At 38.0% G+C, this 19962-nt stretch overlaps 4 protein-coding genes across 4 annotated transcripts; all 4 read right to left on the reverse strand.

The window, feature by feature from the left end:
• Positions 1–3027: 3027 nt before the first annotated feature.
• Positions 3028–6192, reverse strand: LOC143848792 (uncharacterized). Its single transcript, XM_077357855.1, has 5 exons — positions 5778–6192; positions 5637–5693; positions 5440–5525; positions 5036–5226; positions 3028–3264 (listed from the first exon to the last, which is right to left on the reverse strand). Exons 1-5 carry the CDS (start codon positions 5939–5941, stop codon positions 3157–3159), a joined length of 606 nt encoding a protein of 201 aa, XP_077213970.1. The 5' UTR covers positions 5942–6192; the 3' UTR covers positions 3028–3156.
• Positions 6193–6339: 147 nt separating this feature from the next.
• On the reverse strand, positions 6340–8295 carry LOC143848791 (uncharacterized). The gene is made up of 5 exons (XM_077357854.1): positions 7844–8295; positions 7532–7594; positions 7335–7417; positions 7010–7191; positions 6340–6799 (listed from the first exon to the last, which is right to left on the reverse strand). Exons 1-5 carry the CDS (start codon positions 8044–8046, stop codon positions 6653–6655), a joined length of 678 nt encoding a protein of 225 aa, XP_077213969.1. The 5' UTR covers positions 8047–8295; the 3' UTR covers positions 6340–6652.
• Positions 8296–11056: 2761 nt separating this feature from the next.
• Positions 11057–13468, reverse strand: LOC143848797 (uncharacterized). The gene is made up of 5 exons (XM_077357861.1): positions 12941–13468; positions 12646–12696; positions 12438–12520; positions 12119–12294; positions 11057–11731 (listed from the first exon to the last, which is right to left on the reverse strand). Exons 1-5 carry the CDS (start codon positions 13135–13137, stop codon positions 11519–11521), a joined length of 720 nt encoding a protein of 239 aa, XP_077213976.1. The 5' UTR covers positions 13138–13468; the 3' UTR covers positions 11057–11518.
• A 3933-nt stretch (positions 13469–17401) lies between these two features.
• LOC143849036 (uncharacterized) lies at positions 17402–19170 on the reverse strand. Its single transcript, XM_077358088.1, has 5 exons — positions 18881–19170; positions 18637–18732; positions 18425–18507; positions 18079–18266; positions 17402–17813 (listed from the first exon to the last, which is right to left on the reverse strand). Exons 1-5 carry the CDS (start codon positions 19066–19068, stop codon positions 17688–17690), a joined length of 681 nt encoding a protein of 226 aa, XP_077214203.1. The 5' UTR covers positions 19069–19170; the 3' UTR covers positions 17402–17687.
• Between the last annotated feature and the right edge of the window lie 792 nt (positions 19171–19962).

The raw sequence follows: 19962 nt of genomic DNA on the forward strand, positions 1-19962 counted from the left end.
TCCACTCTCTAGATTATTTCTGCAAATTTTTAGCTTACTGTTATTCGCACTACCATGTTTTGATAATAACGGCACGAACTCGACCTGTCTTTTAATCTTTAATTGGCATTTGATTCCTACATGCGAAATAATTAAATATTTTAAAAAATAGAGAGTGTTTCGCTCTGTCGTATTATGGAGAGAAGCCTTTGGACAGCTTGTTTCGTACCACCTTCGACTCTTTCTTTTTCATTTTTTTAATGAAAAAGAGGGTTTGCATGTGGATTCTTGGGGAATGTGCGGCATTTTTAGTAATTTTGGTGGGGTGTGTATGACAGCTGTTGATACTAGGAAGGCATGTGCCCCTTCGTACAAATCAATGTAGAAAAGGGCACTGCTTACTAAAAAAAGGTCGTAGGAGAAAAGTATCGAAACTTATTAAGGGAGATGATTTCTTCACCCCCCCTGTAGGATAAAAAGCCCCCCCTTTTAACGTCAGATCACGTTAACTTATCCTACAGGCGGCGAAAAATCCATCACCCCTAATTAATTATAAATGCAATGTGGTGGGCCATTGTGGTGCCACATGTAGTTAATCAGAACCGTATATTTAAAAGGCATTTGCTGTGTAGGTTCCAATTAAAAAATCTCATGGGGAAAAGAATTGGAGGGGGTCTAGCAATGTGGTGGGCCATTGTGGTGCCACATGTAGTTAAACTCGCCAAACGTTGTAAAACTCATTTATGGTGGAGAAAATATTCTGGAATAAGTGGATGTAATGGTGATGGAAGGGAAAACGTGTTTTTAGTCTGTGTTTGGATGTATCTGCATTCAAAAGCGAATTGATACGTTCACCCCTTTTTCTTCCTTGGACCACCCCTTTGTAGTGTAAATTTTACTCATGCTAATGCTCTTTATGGAGGGTAGTGTAGTGCAAATTGAATTTGATCATGTGATTAATTAGGTTAACTCATGCTAATGCTCTTTATGGAGGGTAGTGTAGTGCAAATTGAATTTGATCATGTGATTAATTAGGTTATTTTCCAGCAATGAGAGTTGATTGGTATGGACTTGTAACACCACAATTACAAAATAGTGTATCTATGGTGTTTCGCCTTTCAATTTTCACAATACTTGGCATTCTTCCTAGTCCTATGGAAAAATCGCACTAGAAATCTGAGAGGAGTTTGAGAACCTAAAACGATTTCAGCCGTAATAGGAGAAGTTTAGAAAATAACAATATGGGCTTATTTGCTCATACTCTGTCCATGACACATGTATTTTCTTATTTCTCCTTGTGATAAGAATATGGGCTGAAGGGCCCACGTTTGTGAGGGCTATCGTGACTTTGTGTGTAAATTTCAAATTGAGATTAGGGTTATATAAGATATAAGGTCTCGATGATAGTCCTACAAAGTAATTCATCTTTTTCTTTTCATGTTCCTTAAAGCTGAAGGGGTACCACTCTCAACATCAGGAGGGTACGAGAAGTAGCACTGCCAAGGATGCCAAGGCTAACATCTTCTCCCAAGCGTGGGACGAGAGAGACGTGGACGTGTCCGTACTTTTGGGTACTCTTTGAAGGTGATCGAATCCCGATCGTGAGAGATCAGAAACAGAGTTTGGACATTGGTCACGATCTAACGATCAAATGACTGTTGCGGGGCAGACCCTACACTAGCCCACAATCGTGATCAGGCTCGATCTAACTGTCAGATTTCAGCCCGAATTGATCAGCTATCCTTTGAAGGTGTACTTCAAAGTGGGGGCAAATATTGTCTTAAGTTAAGCAACATCAATAGCACGATTTAAAGAAAATTTGTTCCATTTTCTTATTGATTCTTTAAATCTCCGCCATATTTTCCAACAATCTTAAGGTAATATATGTAGAGATCTTCATGGCGCTTCAATCAGCCAAGCAAATGACCTAAGATTTCATCGAACTCGAGTGATTCAACAAATACAACTTCAAAAGGTGGCAAAAGAAATTTCACTTCATTCTCGCCACCTTCAAAGTGGTTCATATTCTCACCACTCCAAATCCGACAGTTGGTTCACTTTGCAATTTGGGTGTAGGATCTGTGTCGTAACAGTTGAAAGCTGCTTGGGTATGATCTGGAGCATAGGGTGGCGACAAGACACATAGCAATTATCGATGATCGATCGGCTTGCGATCTGAACCGCAAGATCTTGTACCAACAACCAAATCCTAATTGGGTGCGATCTAAGCCACAGGTTGGAAATCGATCACGATCCAACAATCAAACGGTCGTCATGGGAAAGACCTGAGTTTTGATCGTAGAATCACGATCTAGTGTGATCTAACAGTCAAATAAGCAATCCGCAATGATTCGGTCCGAGAAATGACGCTTTTTAAACAGAAAACCCAACGGATGGTCTATAAATTGGCAATGACTTTTGCTGTGTCAACGCCATCTTTTACTGAATTGACCTCAACTTTTAGTAATGTGACCCCATCTTTTCTGAGTCGACCCCATCTTTTACTGAGTTCGCAACTTGTCGAGTCAACCTAATTTTTACCGATTCAATTCGTTTTTTGCTGATTTGATCCTTTTTTTGAAATGGCAATAATTATATATAGCAAATCTAGGAGGCCGAGATGGACCACCCATATCTACAATAGGAAGCAAGAAAGAAACATGAACGAAGAAAAAACAAAATATAGAGAAAACCCCTTTGCTGATTTGATCATTTTTATTTTTTTTACAAATTCTTCTTCTTTTTTGTCTTCCTCTTCTTTTCTATTCTTCCCGTGTCTTCCATTTTTCGACGGCGATTCTTCTTTTTCCTTCTTCTTCCTCCATCTATTCTTCCTCTCCCTCTTCTTCTTCCACCTTTCTTCCTCTTCCTCATCTCTTTCTTCTGTCTCTTCTAAATTGCAGCTGAGTTGTAGCGAAGATCGGCGGTGGTGGAGATGAAAAAATGAAAATAAATAGGAAAGAAGAACAAGAAGAGTGCAAAATGGTCTTTTGGAATGTACCGAGCACTCCAAACACAATAGGGCTGAAATTACCATCCAACCATAAATTCAGAAATAAAGCATAATTTTTTTGTAAATTGCCTGGGTAAAAATGGAGCCTAAGAAACTTCAGAGTCACTTATTTTTCTTACAAGCGGATAGTTAATTGAAGGAAGTACTCCTATAAACATCTAAACTCATGAGTTATTTTCATTTTGTTTTTCCAGGCTTCCCTTTTTAGCTAGCTTTTCTTGTTCTGATATTAGCTCTTCCTGGGTGTCCACCTCTTCCTTTATTTCATCAACCTGCATTTTCATGAAGAACATAGATTATACAAGATCACTTCCTTTTAAACAAACCTAATATAGCAAATCCTTTTAAATTCTAATCAAACATCCCTCATCCCCCAACTGAGGCAGGGCTTAGGAGTTGTAAACAGTTCAAAAACGTCGAACACATTCAAGTCACTTGATGCTGGAACTTGAGTAGATTTTCCTATTGAAATACATAAATTTCAAATTTTAATATATTTCTACATATTTTCATTAGAAAACTACCCATGGAAATTTTCGAGAAGTCTACTCAAGTTTTTGTTTGAGTCGACCGAGTCAGCTGTGTTCTAAGTAAAACTCACCGATTTTGAATACCATTTGTGAGACCTACAACATGATGCTGTGATATGCACTTCTAGACCTCTTTAGCACCTTGTTGTAGGGGTACAAGGGTCGATTTTTGTTAAAGTATAAAAAGATAAATAACGCCTTTCTCCAACAGCTTAAGCTTTTGGACAAGTTGGTAAGTTAACATGGTATCAAAGCCAAAGGTCTCGAGTTCAAACCTCTCGGATAGCAAAAATCCACATGTGATAGTCGGCCCAAAGTTAAGCTTTTGAGAAGTTGGTAAGTTAACAATTTTTGAGAATTTGGTGACCCAAGTTGTACGCCTACCTTGCAGGCCTCATCACCAGCTCCACATATGGGCCAATCACATATGACGCTTTCCCTCTAATTAACTATGTGCTATATCGTAAATTAAAAATCCCATAGGATTTACTTGTCTTTTATAAAGAAATCGTGATGGATCTCTATCATATCATATTTGGGTCGGCCAAAAACCCTGAGAGAAGAATTCATATCATATTCGAATCTATGTTATCTATGATATATTGTTAATTTCTCACACGTCTAACATGATTATCTTTATCACTTCATATTTTATTGCTTAAAGCCTAAGCTAAAGTGCCTACGCTAAAGTCTAAACCCATGGCAACTTTTCCGATAAGGTCCATTTATATTTCATAATATTTTTAGGGCAGTGATAAATCGACCCCCAAATATCTTAAATCGACCCCTTCTGTGTCTTTTTCTCTCCTCGGGGGTGGATTTAAGATATTTGGGGGTCGGACGAAAGTGAAAATGACAGACGATTTGGTCATTTCTATAAAACTTTTCCTGTTTCATGGGATTGGAGCCCTAATTCCTTGTCTTCTTGTGCGCGTGTCATAGGACTTAATATCTGTCTTTTTTAACAAAACGGATTCCCGTTTTTTCTGGCAACCCTCTATTTTTTATCTATTACTATACTGTGTTCATTAGCTTAGAGCTTAAGATATAAACCATGGTGAGAATGCTGTTAACAGCTATCAAATCTTGTTTTGGTATTCTCACGTTACTCACTTTCTAATATTTCTGTCATTGATGTGGGACAAGTTTGAAATAAGAAAAGTTATTATCTAAGGAGTACTTTCTGAAAAAAATCATATCATATATAGTTGGTGCAACTCAAATGTGGTGTATGAGTCATTTAATCCATAGAAAAATTATTTTACAATGAAGCAATTTGAGCTTATTTTAAACTAAAAACACTCAAATGTGATTGTTAACTCTATTCACAAGATAACCATCCACAGAATGAATCTAAGATCATTCTATTTTACAGCCATCTGTTCATCACCTCATGGTTGAGAAATTGCAGATATTGTCCTTCATTGACACTCAAATTATTGTTTTAAGTCTAACTAAAACTAAAATCCAATGGAATAAATTAGTTCTTAAAATGAAAATCTATGAATAATACCTTCTTAATGGCGCTCATAGTTAGTTTGGCATCCTTCTCAGCTTCTTCTGATACATGCTCAACTGATAAAACTACATCCTTTAACTTTCCATTTGGAAGCTTTTGTCCAACCTCCAATAATTCCTTCTCCACAACCTCTGAAACCTCTTCCACATCCTTAGCTGTTTCTTCCACCATTGTTTCCACTTGACCTAAACATAAAAATCCAAAGGCAACAATAAAAACCAATCATCTAACGCTGAGGCCCTGATTGTTTTGGATTTTGGAAATTGATTTTGAGCCCAAAACTGATTATTGGATTCAAAATTGCATTTAATTTTGAGTCCAAAATTGATTCTGAGCCACAAACTGATTTTTTTTTCCCTAAAATAAATACCTTTGTTGGCCCATAAAACCATTCTTACCTTCTATTTTTAGGAATTTGTCCCATTTTCTCTTCCAAAATGGAAAAAATAGATATAGTATGGTAGCCAAAACCTGCCAACTTGCCCTACATGACAAACCAACAACACAAGCATAGACAAATCCTTCAATTATAAAAGCACAGATAGAGAGAAAATAACTGAATTATCAACCCCAATAGTTAGGATTAGTGGATTACCACTGAGAAAAAGTGGGTTTGGACGCTTGTGGACCTGGTGATTGTTGGTTGTCTTCCCTGCAGTATCAAAACACAAATTAGCGTGTGTAATTACTGCCCCTTTGACCTTAAAGAAAAAAAATTACTTTCGGCGACTATTACCTTGCTGTCGCATTGATTTTTCTTTGAACATCTCGAGAGACCCCTTGTTTAACAGAGAAGCGGCATCCGTGATTAAATTTAATGTTCTTTGGAATACGAGGAGGACAGGTATGAAGGTGAGAATAATAGCAGAGGGGGAGCGATCTTGTCATTGCCATAGTCATGAATCTCAGCAAAATTATTTGAACATATGATTACTTATATCTAGTCTAAAGAAAACCATGTGCAGTGTTACCATATTTAATCCATTAGACATTATCATATTTCCACTTGATATGACCATAGATAGTGACGAACAAAACTTGGCTACGCAACTGCACAACGCACGCAACACATTAAAATAAAGAGGAAACAGGGGGTGTGGAAATATCAAACATGGGTGTGAAAAATATCAGACAATGGAATATTGATATTGCCACAGGAACCTCCTGCGCAACGTTGCGTAGCCAAGTTTTTTTCGATAGTGGTGGATGAACAACTTAACCAATAACTTAGGTTAAAATTAAATAATAAACTATGTTAGGAAGGCATTTATGTGGTCCATCTGTAAATTAGGCCTAAATGAGTCCAAATATAAATAGGAGACACTGATAAAATTAATCCTTGGTAAAGTAATCATGTATTTTATAACGTTGCCGTAAAATGGCATTTTTTTAGGGCAATAACAGTGCGAATTTACAAGAAGGGCCTAAAGACTTAGTGCTGAAGACTTCTGAAATTCAAGAGTAATTTTTGACTAACATATCTCAAGAGTATTAGTAATCTTTCTAATGTACATAAAGATAGAGATTGATCAGAAGAGACTATTCAATCTTAATTAAAATTTGAAGAATCTGATTCCCTAATTGCATGTGAGAATCTTGGTTGGTTATCCTCTAGACTTTCTTTTTGAGCTGGTTATCCTCTATACTTTCTTTCTGAGCATTTCCTTGATCAATTTCAACCTCTTTCTTCATTTCGTCATCTTCTTGATTGACAAATGGCTCGACAAGTTCTTCCACATCTTTCTTCAATTCATCAACCTGCATTCATAATCACATAGAGAATTCAGAAAGATAGAATATTACTAGTACAAATATCCACAATACAAATAGAGGAGCAAGCCCTCAAGCAGTTTGAACTTGAAACATCAAACAGCCAAAATACAGTTTCTTCGGTTAACACAAAAATCCTGTGTAGTCGACTAAAGTTAGATCATTCCTGAAAACTAGTATAGGCTATGGAGATCAGACCTTGTGAATGAATTCTAACGTTTCTTCGGCATCCTTATCAACTTTTTTAGCTATGTTCTCAACTAACAGAGCAGCAGCCTTGAGTGGCCCATCTGAGGGGAGCTTATCTGCCACATCTGAAAATACCTTCTCCATTGCCTCTGCAACCTTTTCCACAACCTCGGCCGTATTTTCCACCTGATCTGAACATCCAACGTCCAATATGTAAATTACTTAAACACAGTTTGATCTAGGACTGATATATACGTGTCGTTCTATATTACGGGTATTGCTTAGAAATACAAGTGCACAACATATTTACACAAAGAAATTCTCTTATCCTTACCTTCTAATTTTTCCAATTCCCCTTCTTTTTGCTTCCAAAATGGTAGAATTATAGAAATTATTGACCCAAAAATGCATCTTAGCCTGCATAAGACAGCTCAAAGTCACTAATCAGACTAAATTTTTGATGTATTATAACAGACAAAAAAAATAAAAGAAAGGTTTGAATTAGAAATACAATAGTTTATAGATCATTACCAGTTATGAAGATTGGGTTTTGGAAGATTTGAAGGTGGAGGCAGAGATGGAGGATTGCTGCCCCTGTATCAAATTAATGCCATAAAAGTTAAATAAAACAAACCAATTTAACAGAAAGTTACATAATACACCATATGTCTTGACCAAATCCAATTGTTAATTCATAAGAACTCCAAACAGATTTTACAATGTAAAGTGGTTAGTCAGGAACAGACAAACTCAGGGTGCCACGTACTAAAATGATGCCCCCATTTAAGGTATCAAAAGTGGGGTAAAAAACGGGAAAACTGAGTGATTTCTAATGAAACTTACATCATTCCATAGAGTTTACTAAGCTCTCCACGCTTGACATGGGTCAATTGAAACCCTCTATTTACCAATAACCAGCATCCATGTTTAATGGTCGATATCTCGAGATGATGAAAAGGATTACGGTTACGAGAATGCGATCCATATCGAGAGGGAAGATGGGGGCCATGATGGTTGTAAAAAGCAAGTGATCTTATCATAGACATGGTTCTTAATCTATGTTCAACCTTAAAACCAGGTGAAACTCAAATCCTCTGTAATTTATACAGATGACTCAACTCTGGAGCAGAAATGGAGCTTGTTTATTGGTATTTGATGCACAAACGAGCAATTAACGAGCAGGTTCCTATGATCAGAACTTGCTTATACCGTCACATATATATAACGTACACCTTTCTTTCTTATGATACTTCTAGATAAAGAAGAATGGAAGATCAAAACGTGTAGGCTGTTTCAACGATTTACACGCAAGAAACATGGGTACATGGTAAGAAAGTTCGGGGGGTGGTGGATGTATCAATCCGTGTTGTGGACCAACATAACTTTTGGAGGAGTGCTAATATCTCTGGCCCGAATTATTCTTCTTGTCATTCTAATAGACCAACATGAATGTGTGGCGAACAATAGAGAACAACTACAAAGAAATAGCTCCTCACAGTTCCCCTAATGAAAACTATTTCCGTAATTCTTTATCTTAGAGATTGGATGTATGTTGAGTTACCAAATGATAATGTCTGGCCGAACTTTTCTAAATAGGATTTTTCAAACAGTGATACCGAATGAGGACTTTGTCAAGCATCACCCACCCAACATGTTAGGGCTGCACAAAAAACCGGCCAAACCGATAAACCGAACCGAACCGGGCCTTTCGGTTTGGTTTGGTTCGGTTTTTCTCACCATTGGTTTGGTCACGGTTTAGAATTTTACCGAACCGATCCCATTGGTTCGGTTCACAGCGAAAATTAACCGAACCGAACCGAGAAATGGAGGAAAAGACTTACTGATTTTGTGTCATGATCAAATTTAAGGTGAGTTATTTCATTTGCATAGAGAAGATGGGTGATTTAAACAAGGGAGGTGTGTCTATATCAATTCCTTGTACTCAAAAGTAAAGAATACATTCACTCCTTTCCCTTAGACCACGCCTTAGAAGTGTAAAAAGAATAGTCCTAAATACTTAGAGGGACTGTCCAAAAGAAGAAGGGGGGGGGGGGTTTGTACCGGATAAACTGTGAACCGAACCGAACCGGTCAAAATCGGCTTGGTTATGGTTTGGATTTTGTCCAAACTGATCTGATTGGTTCAGTTAAAAAAAACTCCCTAAATCGAACCGGTCCGAACCGTGTGTAGCTCTACAACATGTGACAGGACCATTAAAATAGTAAGCCACTTTGTGAAACAACCAATTACTCCAGAAGCTTAATTAAGCAGTTACACTTGGTCTTATTTAAGCCTTTATACTTCAACACTCCCCATCATGTGTGGCCCCTCTTTTTTGGGTTGGCCATACACATAGGCAATAGCTCTCATGCCCTGTTAAACAACTATTTACTTTAAAAGACTACGGATGGGCCAAGACGTCGAGTAAAGTCTCCGTCATCTTCAAAAGCGGAGTGGTTAGGTTGAGTCTTCGTCGATCGGGTGGTTGGGCGCAATCTAATAGTATATATTGAGGGGTGAGAACAGAAAAGTCTTTGTCACGTGGCTCCTTCCACGCAATTACGGGGTTTTCTAGAACAAAATTTGAAAGTGAGAACCTCTTTCTTTATTTGGTTTGACTACTTGAGCCGGATGAGAGGAAACCTTCAAGTCCGGTTTTTAAGGTGGAAGGGGGGGATCCTATAGGAACCTATCCCAATTTTACTTTTGCCAGACCCATAGCTAAAAAAACCTACTTTCTTACGATTATGAGGTTCCTCTGTTAGAGTTGGCGTTATGTAATCATTTATTCTTCATCACAGTCATTACGGTTTAGACTGATAAAATTAGTAGTAATCAGACATTTTCTCTGTTAGAGTTGGCGTTATGTAATCATTTATTCTTCAGCACAGTTATTACGGTTTAGACTGATAAAATTAGTAGTAATCAGACATTTTTGCCAGTAGGATAGTTGCTTGCAAAACTAAAGTCATACACTTTCTTTTAATTTTCCTTTTGTATTGATTTTTCTTAGTTTAATTTTGGATATTTTTATCTTTTCTTGGATAAATATTTTAAATTTTTCACAAAGAGGAGGAAGATGTTTAAAAAGATCGATTTAGGTGGAGTTGTTGTGGGTTAGAGAGAGAGAGAGAGCATTGAATATCTCAGATGGAGATGTAAAGAGAATAGAGGAGTAAAGATGTGTTAGGACTTAGGAGTACATTTGTATGGAGACTTTCTAGGAATTTGGAAAAGGGTTGTGGTTTTTCAGAGAGAGAGAGAGAGAGAGAGAGAGAGAGAGAGAGAGAGAGGGAGATTGAATATCTCAGATTTGAGATGTAAAGAGAATTTTAAGGAGTAAAGAAGTGTTACTTATGGTTTTGGAGAGAGAGAAGAGTCCAGGAAGCACAAGGAGGCTTTACTTTATAACGTAACGTACTATATAAATTTCACTATAGCTGTTAAATACCTTCGACATGTAAATTTTTTATAGCAATTAAATAGCTCACACATTTAAGCTATGGCTGGTTTTACTAAAATCAAGTAATTTTTGCCTAAATAGTGTTCCTACAGAGTGCATAATTTTAAAACATAAAGGTGCAATTTAAAGTCCTTATTTAAGAAAATTATATGGATTCCCTTCTCCCCATCTTTCATCACAGAACTACCCAAGCTAGGATCAAATGTTCACCATAGGTCGGGTGCAATTCGGGTCGATTTTTGGGAATTTTGGTTGAGCTCTTACCATAAAATCACGGCGGGAGGGTTCAGGTTGATTCCACTTCAGTTTTTTAGCAAAAGCTCAACCCCACGCGACCCAAATTGCACCCCTAGCCATGGGACCTAGAAGTCTCCCACTGCACACCTGGCGGTGCCCACTTGAACAACAAATCCAATCACCATACAGATTGGGCCGTCTATAATCCTTGGTAAATCATGTATTTTATAATGCCGAAGTCGCCCTAGTAAATTGGCATTTTTGGGAGCAATTACAATACTCATTCATAAAGAGGGCCTAAGACTTGGCGCTTACAGACTTCAACAATTCAAGAGTAATTTTGGACAGACACGATCTCACAAATTCTAGGTGATTCTTTTGAAGAAGTTCTTGCAATATATAAGCAGAGATTGGTTTGTTACAATTGATATGTAATTGGTTTCCGAATAGATCTAGAAACATTTTTTTTGATAGGTAAGCTGGGGTTTGGCGGAGACCCCTGCCGGTTTATTAAAATGAGAAAGATGAAACACTCACCGTACACCATACAAACTCTAACCCTATATCATAAGAGAACAATAACAAGACCCCTATCCTTAGAAGCAGAATCTTAGGAAAGGAAACTCGAAAACTCCTAATAACAAAAGGCGTCTATCATCCTCCGGCTCTCTGGCTCTTCTGCAAATTCTGATGGTCTTTTCTCCAAGAGTATTAGTAATCTTTCTGATGTACATAAAGATTAAGACTGATCAATCTTGTGGAAATTGAGGACAAACTGATACACAAATTGCATGTGGAAATTGTGGGTAGGTTATCCTCTATACTTTCTTTTCGTTTCCTCCATCGATAACCGGCTCTGATAACTTCTCAGTGTTTAACTTCTTTTCATTCTCCGGCTCTGATAACTTCTCAGTGTTTAACTTCTTTTCATTCTGTTCTTGATCAATCTCAACCTCTTTCTTCATTTTGTGATCTTCTTGATTGGTAAACGGCTCAACAAGTTCTTCCACATCTTTCTTCAATTCATCAAACTGAAATAATCACAGACAAATAGAGGTTTCAGAAAGAGAGAATAGTCTTAGTACAAAGATCCAGCATACAAGCAGAGGAGAAAACACTCAAGCAGTTTGTGCCAAACAACCAATTACTCCAAAAGCTTAAGCTGTTGGAGAAGGGGTTATTTAATCTTTCGTATGCCACATGATACGGATTTTTAATATCAATGAGTTTTGAACCGAGGACCTTTCCTCTGATACCATGACAAACAACCAATTACATAAGTTGTTGGAGAAGGTGTTAGTTAATCTTTCATACTTAAACAGTTAGAACATCAAACATCCAAAATACAGTTTCTTCTGTCAACACAAAAATCAAGCTAGATCACTCCTTAAAGCTAGTGTAGACTATAGAGATCAGACCTTGTGAAGGATCTCTAACGTTTCTTCGGAACCCTTATCCAGTTCTTTAGATACGCGCTCAACGAACAGAGCCGCATCCTTAACCGGCCCATCTGATTTTTCTGCCACATCTGTAGATGCTTTCTCCATTGCCTCTGCAACCTCTTCAACCACTTCGGCCGTATTCTCCACCTCTTCTGAACATCCAACGCCCGATACGTAAATTAAACACAGTTTAATCTAGGACTGATATATACTAGGCTCATTGCTTAGAAATACAAGTGCACAACATATTTCTACAATGTAATTCTAGAAAAACAAGTGGCATCCATATCCTTACCTTCTATTTTTAGGAATTCCTCTACATCTTGCTTCCAAAATGGTAGAGTTATTGAAATTACTGTAATTACAATGTCTCTTAGCCTGCACAAGACAGCCCAAATTCATTCATCAGACAAATTTTTTGGTGTATCATAACGGGAAAAAATAAAAATAAAAATAAAAACAGAAGGCTTTAATTAGTAATCCAATAGTTAGTAGATCATTACCAGTTAGGAAGGTTTGGTTTTGGGAAATTTGAAGGTGGGAGATTGCTTCCCCTGTTTCAAATTAATGCCATAAAAGTTAAATAAAACAAACCAATTTAATAGAAAGTTCTAAAATACACCATCTGTCTTCACCAAAACAACTGTTAATTCGTAGGAACTCCAAACAGATTTTACAACAAAAAGTGGGTAGTCCTCAACAGACAACCTCAGGGTGCCACATACTAAAATGATGCCCCAATTAAAGGTAAAAAGAGAAGAAAAAGGGGGAAAGTGAGTGATTTCCAATGAAACTTACACCATTCCATAGATTTTACTAAGCTCTCCGCGCCTGACTTGGGCCAATTTCACCCCTTGATTCACCAACAACCAGCATCCATGTTTAAGAGTTGAAATCTCGAGCCGTTGAGAAGGATTGCGGTTACGGGCATGCGATCGAGAGGGAAGATGGGGGCCATGGTGGTTGTAAAAAGCAAGTGATCTTATGATTGACATGGTTCTTAATCTCTGCTCAACCTTCAACTAGCTGAAACTCAAATTCTCTATAATTTATTCAGACCAAACAACTCACAACAGGAATATGGAGCTTGTTAATTGGAATTTGGTGCACAAACGAGTAATTAACGAACAGGTTTCTAAGATGGGGACTTGCTTAAACACTCACCTATATGACTTATATATAACATACACCCTTCGTTCTCATGATACTTCTGGACAGAGAAGAACGGTAGATCAAAACGTTTATGTTGTTTCAATGACTTGACTTGCAATAAACATGGCAGGAGACTTCTGATCTGAGGGTGTATATATCAATTCGTGGTGTTGATCAATATAACTTTTGGAGGAGTGCTAATATCACTGTCCCAAATTATTTTTCTTTAACTTCGTACCAACAGGAATGTGTGGCGAACAATACAGAATGACTGAGTAGAGAGTACTCGAATCAAATGTGACCACACAAAAACGTGATTTTGACGTCAAAGAGAGTTAAAGTTCCCCCACTTTTCACGTCAAATCACATCATAGGTGGGGCGCATGCGTAATGCAGGGGGGGTGAAAATATCTCTCCCAAGTAATATTCTTTCTTCTTTATGAACAGGGGTCCGTTTAATATTTTAATTAGGAGGAATGCTAGATTGAAGGGAGCCCTTGCAAAAATGAGATGAAATGGCTGTCCCATTGGTTGCACGTCTCTCTAAAATGTAAAAGTGAACAAATGTTAAATGCAGTTTGGTGATGTGCAGCCAATGCGAGAGCCCTTTTCATCTATTTTTCAAGGGCTCTCTTCGGTCTAGCATTCCTCTTTAATTAGATTGGTGGTCCCTGAAGAAATTTTCATTGCACAAAAGTAACACGTGTAGCTATGTATTTTTCGTGGGTCCGATTCCAGAGTTTAGGACTGAGGGAACAAGATGACCCAAGATTTTAGAAAAAGACATAATTTCTTCGCGAGTTTGGCATATGGTTTATGTGCTTTGAATGATTCATTAATCAGAGGATGTAGACACCGTCTTGAATGGTTATCTAATTCAGCAATACGTGTAGGTGGGCAAACTACTATATTAAATATGAGAAATTAAGGGCAGAGAGAGAGAGAGAACATCTCTCTCCCTTGATTTTTAATCCAAGAGAAATCCCGGTTTTTTAACTTTTCCATGATTCAAAAACCAAGGCACCATGTTTTGTCTCCTTCCGCCCTTTACATTTTCACGGTCGGACATCATATAATTTCTCATTAAATATAGACTTGAATTGTCGTTTTCTTGGTTAGCAAGTAAATGAATTTCATCAATAAATATGATCCGCAGCGGGGAGTCGATCGATTTTGAGTTTTGATGATGTTGGAGCTACACGTTTGATGATCCAAACCATTCATCTCCGTGGCCCTGTTTTGGGGAGATCATGCTGCAAGAAGCTTCTCCCAATTTGGATGGTCTCAAGTTATATATGTGGGAGACAAGAAATTATATGGTGTAAGGGCTTACAACAATACGGCCTTTTGTACGGTGGAAGTACCACCCTTAACTCTTGATGCAACAGCAGCTCCTCAAAAAGCTCAAACAGTGAGCTGCTGTTGGATCACATATCAAGGGCTGTACCCCTACCGTTTTGTTGTAAGCCGTTGCACCATATAAAATCTCTGTGGGAGACTATTTCTAAATGGGCCCCAAGAGATAAAAGATTTGGAGGGGTCCCACCTGTATTTTGTACCATGTGAGGAAACTGGAACAAGGCGAGTGCTCACTAATCATCTAGAGAGCGACCAATCCTCTAGAACAGACCATTTTAACACCATCAGATAGATTGATGGGAGAAGACCACAACCCTAGCTAATCGCAGATTTGTTCAATAGGATTCGAAATAGTGTAGAAGGTCACCCCATCCGTCGATTGACCAGCGAGGCAAACCAATTAGCTAGGAATGGAGGATTTGGAAGGAGACAACTTGAGACCAGACGATGAACTCCCACAGGTTGATCCCCCATCAAAATTCAAAAATTTGAGAACAAACTGGTCTCATGGAACAAGACCGCTTCTCCATCAAAAGGAAACTAAACATAATACTTTTTTTATTTGGTTAAAATATTTCGAACGAAATTACCGGGATTTCATGCGGCAGTCCCAAATTTCACACGAAATTTCGAGATTTCGGCTGAAATTTCGGTTCCGAATAACTCCAAAATTTTAGCCTAAACCGAAATTTAAAACCATGGTAATCAGACAATTTTGCCAGTAGGATAGTTGCTTGCAAAACTATAGTCATATTCTTTCTTTTCATTTTCCTTTTGTATTGATTTTTCTCAGTTTAATTTTGGAAATTTTTATCTTTTCTTAGATAACTATTTTAATCTTTTCACAAAGAGGAGGCAATATGTATAAAAAGATTTAGGTGGAGTTGGTGTGGGTTAGAGAGAGAGAGAGAGAGCATTGAATATCTCACATTAGAGATGTAAAGAGAATATTAAGAGTAAAGATGTGTTAAGGAGTATGTTACGGTCCTGAGTGGGGCCCGCCTAGGTATGTGACTGGTGAGGCCCAGCCTAGTATGGGACATGTTTAAAGGACCTTGCCTAATGCATTCCATTAGCTTTGGAGCTTTTGGCATATTGGTAAGGTACCTAACATTTAGAATCAGAGCACCCACCACGTCCCGTGTTTGAGTCACGGAAGGGGCGACCTGTGGAAAGGGCTATCTGGAAAAAAGGCCAGGGTGAAAGTCGTCACAGAGTGGGCCACTGAGGACTGCGGATTCGGAAGTGTGGTAGTATGTTATAGTCCTGAGTGGGGGTCTGCCTAGGTATGGGACTGGGTGGGACCTTGCCTAACGCGTTCCATCAGCTCTGGAGCTTTTGGCGTATCGGTGAGGTACCTAACAGAGTACATTTGTTTTGAGACTTTCTAGGAATTCGGAAAAGGGCTATGGTTTTTCAGGGAGAGAGAGAGAGAGAGAGAGAGAGAGAGAGAGAGAGAGAGATTGTTGCCAAAGCACACAAAGGGGGAAACAAATTTTTTAGAGGGGGAAATATGGTTGGACGTTTTTCAAAGAGCTCCCAAAGGTTGTGTAGAGTTGGTGTTTTAAGAAAAGTTAGGATTGAATTTGAATTGAAAGTTTTCAATATGAGAGCTCTTTCTTTTGGCTTGTTTCAAATTCTCACCTATGACTTGCTTTTCCTTTAGTTTCTAAATTGGATTTACTTCTAATATTGATTTCTTGCAAGCCAAGGCATGCCATTATGTACAAGAGAGATTTTTCAAGACTATTCTAGAAGCTCACACATATTGGAAACAATCAATTTTATGAAAGATTCCCGTCCAAAAAAGGACTGTCCAACGTTGGCGCTCATTGTTTACCTATTTAGAGGCAGAATCAAGAAAAGTCGTAAACTAAATAGTTGTAGATATTTTCGAGACGTTTCCAAAGTGTATAAGTGCAAATTTTTTGAATTAGTAGATAAAGAGTTATGACCGTTTTAATAACCTTTTTCTAGAAAGGGCTAATAACCATATTAGCCCTTTCTAGAAACACCATATGGAAAAGAATCTTTTTGATGTTCTTTAAATTTTGGACACACCCACCATGGGGACGCCCAACTGGGCGACCTATAAATGGGAAATGATATCTCCGCCAAGTGTTTTGATAAACATGCGCTCGACTTGTTTGTCGTGTAGTATTTAAAGGGATTTCAGGGGATAGGGGATATTACGGTTCTCAAAAAGCTCTTTCAACCCTTTAAATACTACACGACAAACAACTGGAGCGTATGTTTATTGGAACACTTAGGGCAGATATCATTTCCTTGTAAATTAGGCTTAGATGCGCCCAAATATGAATAGGGGAGACTGATAAAAGTAATCATTGGTAAAATAAGGGCAGTGATAAATCGGCCCCCAAATACCTTAAATCGACCCCCTATGTGTCATTCTCTCTCCTTTGGGTTAGAGAGAGAAAGAGGAGGGAAAAAGACACATAGGGAGTCGATTTAAGATATATGGAGGTCGATTTATCACTCCCCTAAAATAATCGTGTATTTTATAATGTTCCTCAGAAAAATGGGATTTTTTTTGGGCAATAGTTAGCAGTACAAATTTACAAAGAGGGTTTAAGGCTTACTGCTAAAGACAGAGAAATTCAAGAGTAATTTTTGACACACATTTTAAAAATAAAATAAAAAACAGACATGAACTCACCAATTCAAGGTAAATCGTTTGAAGATGTTCCTCCAATATATAAATAGATTGGTTTATTACAAATTTACAACTGATATGAACAGACCAACATGGAATTGGTTTCTTATTAGGTTTAGATACATGCCCTAAGAGTTACAAGAGTATTAGTAATCTTTCTGATGTACATAAATATAGGGAATGTTCAGAAGAGACTGTTCAATCTTATTTAAAATATATGCCAGAAGAATTACAAGAGTATTAGTAATCTTTCTGATGTACATAAATATAGGGATTGTTCAGAAGACTGTCCAATCTTATTGTAATTTTGAAGAATCTGATACTCTAATTGCATGTGAGAATAATCTTATTGGTTATCCTCTATACTTTCTTTGTGGGCTTTCCTTGACCAATCTGTTCTTGATCAATCTCATCCTCATTCTTCATTTTGTGATCTTCTTTATCGTGCTCCACGAGCGCTTCCACATCTTTGTTCAATTCGTCAGCCTGCATTCACAATCCCATAGAGGATTCAGAAAGATAGAACATTACTCAGACAAAGATCCAAAATACTAGCAGAGGAACAAGCCTCTCAAGCAGTTTGAACTTCAAACATTCAAAATACAGTTTTTTCAATTAACTCAAAAACCCTCAAAGCTAGTATAAACCGTAGTTTCAAAACTCTCCCGTGTCATAGTTGACTCGCCTGAGTCAACACATTTTTACCTTGGTCGAGTTCTTGAAACAATGGTATAAACTATAGAGAACGGACCTGTTGAATGAAGTCTAAGGTTTCTTCGGCATCCTCTTCCACTTCCTTAGAATTTTGCTCAACGAACAGGGCCGCACCCTTGTGTGGCCCACCATTATGTGACCCATTTGCAGGAAGATTATTTGCCACATCTGTAGATCCCTTCTTCATTGCCTCTTTGACAACCCCGGCCATATTTCCCACCTTATCTGAACATCCAACGTCCAATATGTAGATTAAACACAGTTCGATCTAGGACTAGATATATACGTGCCGTTCAAAGTTACGCTCATTGCTTAGAATTACAAGTGCACAACAAATTTTCACAAAGTAATTCTAGAAAAACAACTGGCATCCATATCCTTACCTTCTAATTTTTGAAACGCCCCTCCTTTTTCCTTCCAAAGTGGAAGAATTATAGCAATTATTGGCCCAAAAATGCATTTTAGCCTGTACAAGGCAGTCCAAACTAATTGATCTAGACAAAATTATTGGTGTACAATAACAGAAAAAAGAAGAAGGAAAAGAAGGATAAAAGAAACGTTTGAATTAGTAATCCAATAGTTAGTGGATCATTACCAGTTATGAGGATTGGGTTCGGGAAGATGAGGATTGGGTTCGGGAAGAATTGAAGGTGGAGGTACTTGTGGGGTTACAGGTGGAGGGTTGCTGCCCCTGTATCAAATTTGTGCCATGAAAGACCAAACCCAACTGTTAATCCACAGGAAGGGTGCCACATACTAAAATGGTGGCTCCATTAAAGGTAAATAATGAAGAAACGAAAAGGTAAAAAAGGGATAGAATGATTTTTTATGAAACTTACATCATTCCATAGAGTTTAGTAAGCTCTCCGCGTTTTACTATGGGCAATTGCATCCCTCCATTCACCAAAAACCAGCATTCATGCTTGAGTTTGGATATCTCAAGACGATGAGAAGGATTACGGTTACGAACGTGCGATCCATATCGAGAGAGAAGATAGGGGCTATGGTTTGTTCTGATAATAGACATGGTTCTTAATCTTTGTTCACTCTTAAACCAGCTCAAACTCAATCCTCTTGAATTTATAGTCCACCCTACTCAATAGAAATGGAGCTTGTTAAGTGGTACATGGTGCACAAACACGTAATCAATGACCAAGTTTCTAAGTTCGGAACTTGCTTAATTTTACAATCACATGTATATCAAACATACTCAATCAAAGGGTCTCTGTTCTTATGATACATTTAGATAAATAAGAACGGGAGATCAAAACGTGTAGGCTGTTTCAATCACTTTACTCGCACTCAACATTGGTATGCACCCATTGTAGGAAACTTGGGGTGCATATATCAATCCGTGGTGTTGACCAACATCTTTTGAAGGAGTGCTGATATAACTGCACAATAGTATCCTTCCTATCCTTCTCATGGACCACCCTACACGTGTCATGGGGGGGGGGGGGGGGGGGGGGGGGCGAAGAAGGTATGGACTTGTGGTAGGACCAATGGAACAAATCACATAGAAGTAACATCAGTGGGGCCCAATAAGTGTTTGTTAGGAACGAGCCTAACTGCCACCATCCTTTTTGGGGGATTTTATATGGTGTAAGCCCTTAAAGTCCGGTATTTTTCAAAAAATACTGTATGGACTGTATGGACCAAATCATAGGATGATCCAAACCGTCCATGTGATGGAACACAGTATAAATAGGCTATGCCCCAAAAATCATTTCCATAGGATGATCATAACCCTCGGACCTATAGAGGTTTACATAATATGCAGTTCCTCTATAGATCAGAGTGTTGGGATCATCCTATATAAATGATTTTTTTTGGAGACAACATGTTTATGTTGTGGCCCATCACATGGACGGTTTGGATCATCCTATAGTGTGGTCCTTACCGTACTTTTTTAAAAATCCCG

The sequence above is a fragment of the Tasmannia lanceolata genome, unplaced genomic scaffold, assembly GCF_043159265.1.
Source record: "Tasmannia lanceolata isolate RefF3 unplaced genomic scaffold, GAP_Taslan_0.1 ptg000016l, whole genome shotgun sequence".
NCBI lineage: Eukaryota > Viridiplantae > Streptophyta > Magnoliopsida > Canellales > Winteraceae > Tasmannia > Tasmannia lanceolata.

Bases quoted from the DNA above. Each gene is read 5' to 3' on its own strand.
- LOC143848797 (XM_077357861.1), bottom strand. From the start codon at position 13,137: ATGTCAATCATAAGATCACTTGCTTTTTACAACCACCATGGCCCCCAT. The intron at 12,295-12,437 runs GTAAGGATATGG...TTGGATGTTCAG, and splicing joins GGAATTCCTAAAAATAGAAG to AAGAGGTGGAGAATACGGCC. The intron at 11,732-12,118 runs GTCTGATCTCTA...TGATTATTTCAG, and splicing joins CGTTAGAGATCCTTCACAAG to TTTGATGAATTGAAGAAAGA.
- LOC143849036 (XM_077358088.1), bottom strand. From the start codon at position 19,068: ATGTCTATTATCAGAACAAACCATAGCCCCTATCTTCTCTCTCGATAT. The intron at 18,508-18,636 runs GTAATGATCCAC...TGCCTTGTACAG, and splicing joins GAACCCAATCCTCATAACTG to GCTAAAATGCATTTTTGGGC. The intron at 17,814-18,078 runs GTCCGTTCTCTA...TTGTGAATGCAG, and splicing joins CCTTAGACTTCATTCAACAG to GCTGACGAATTGAACAAAGA.
- LOC143848792 (XM_077357855.1), bottom strand. From the start codon at position 5,941: ATGACTATGGCAATGACAAGATCGCTCCCCCTCTGCTATTATTCTCAC. The intron at 5,526-5,636 runs GTAATCCACTAA...TTTGTCATGTAG, and splicing joins AAACCCACTTTTTCTCAGTG to GGCAAGTTGGCAGGTTTTGG. The intron at 5,227-5,439 runs GTAAGAATGGTT...TTTTATGTTTAG, and splicing joins CAAATTCCTAAAAATAGAAG to GTCAAGTGGAAACAATGGTG.
- LOC143848791 (XM_077357854.1), bottom strand. From the start codon at position 8,046: ATGTCTATGATAAGATCACTTGCTTTTTACAACCATCATGGCCCCCAT. The intron at 7,595-7,843 runs GTAAGTTTCATT...AATTTGATACAG, and splicing joins AGTAAACTCTATGGAATGAT to GGGCAGCAATCCTCCATCTC. The intron at 7,418-7,531 runs GTAATGATCTAT...TGTCTTATGCAG, and splicing joins AAACCCAATCTTCATAACTG to GCTAAGATGCATTTTTGGGT.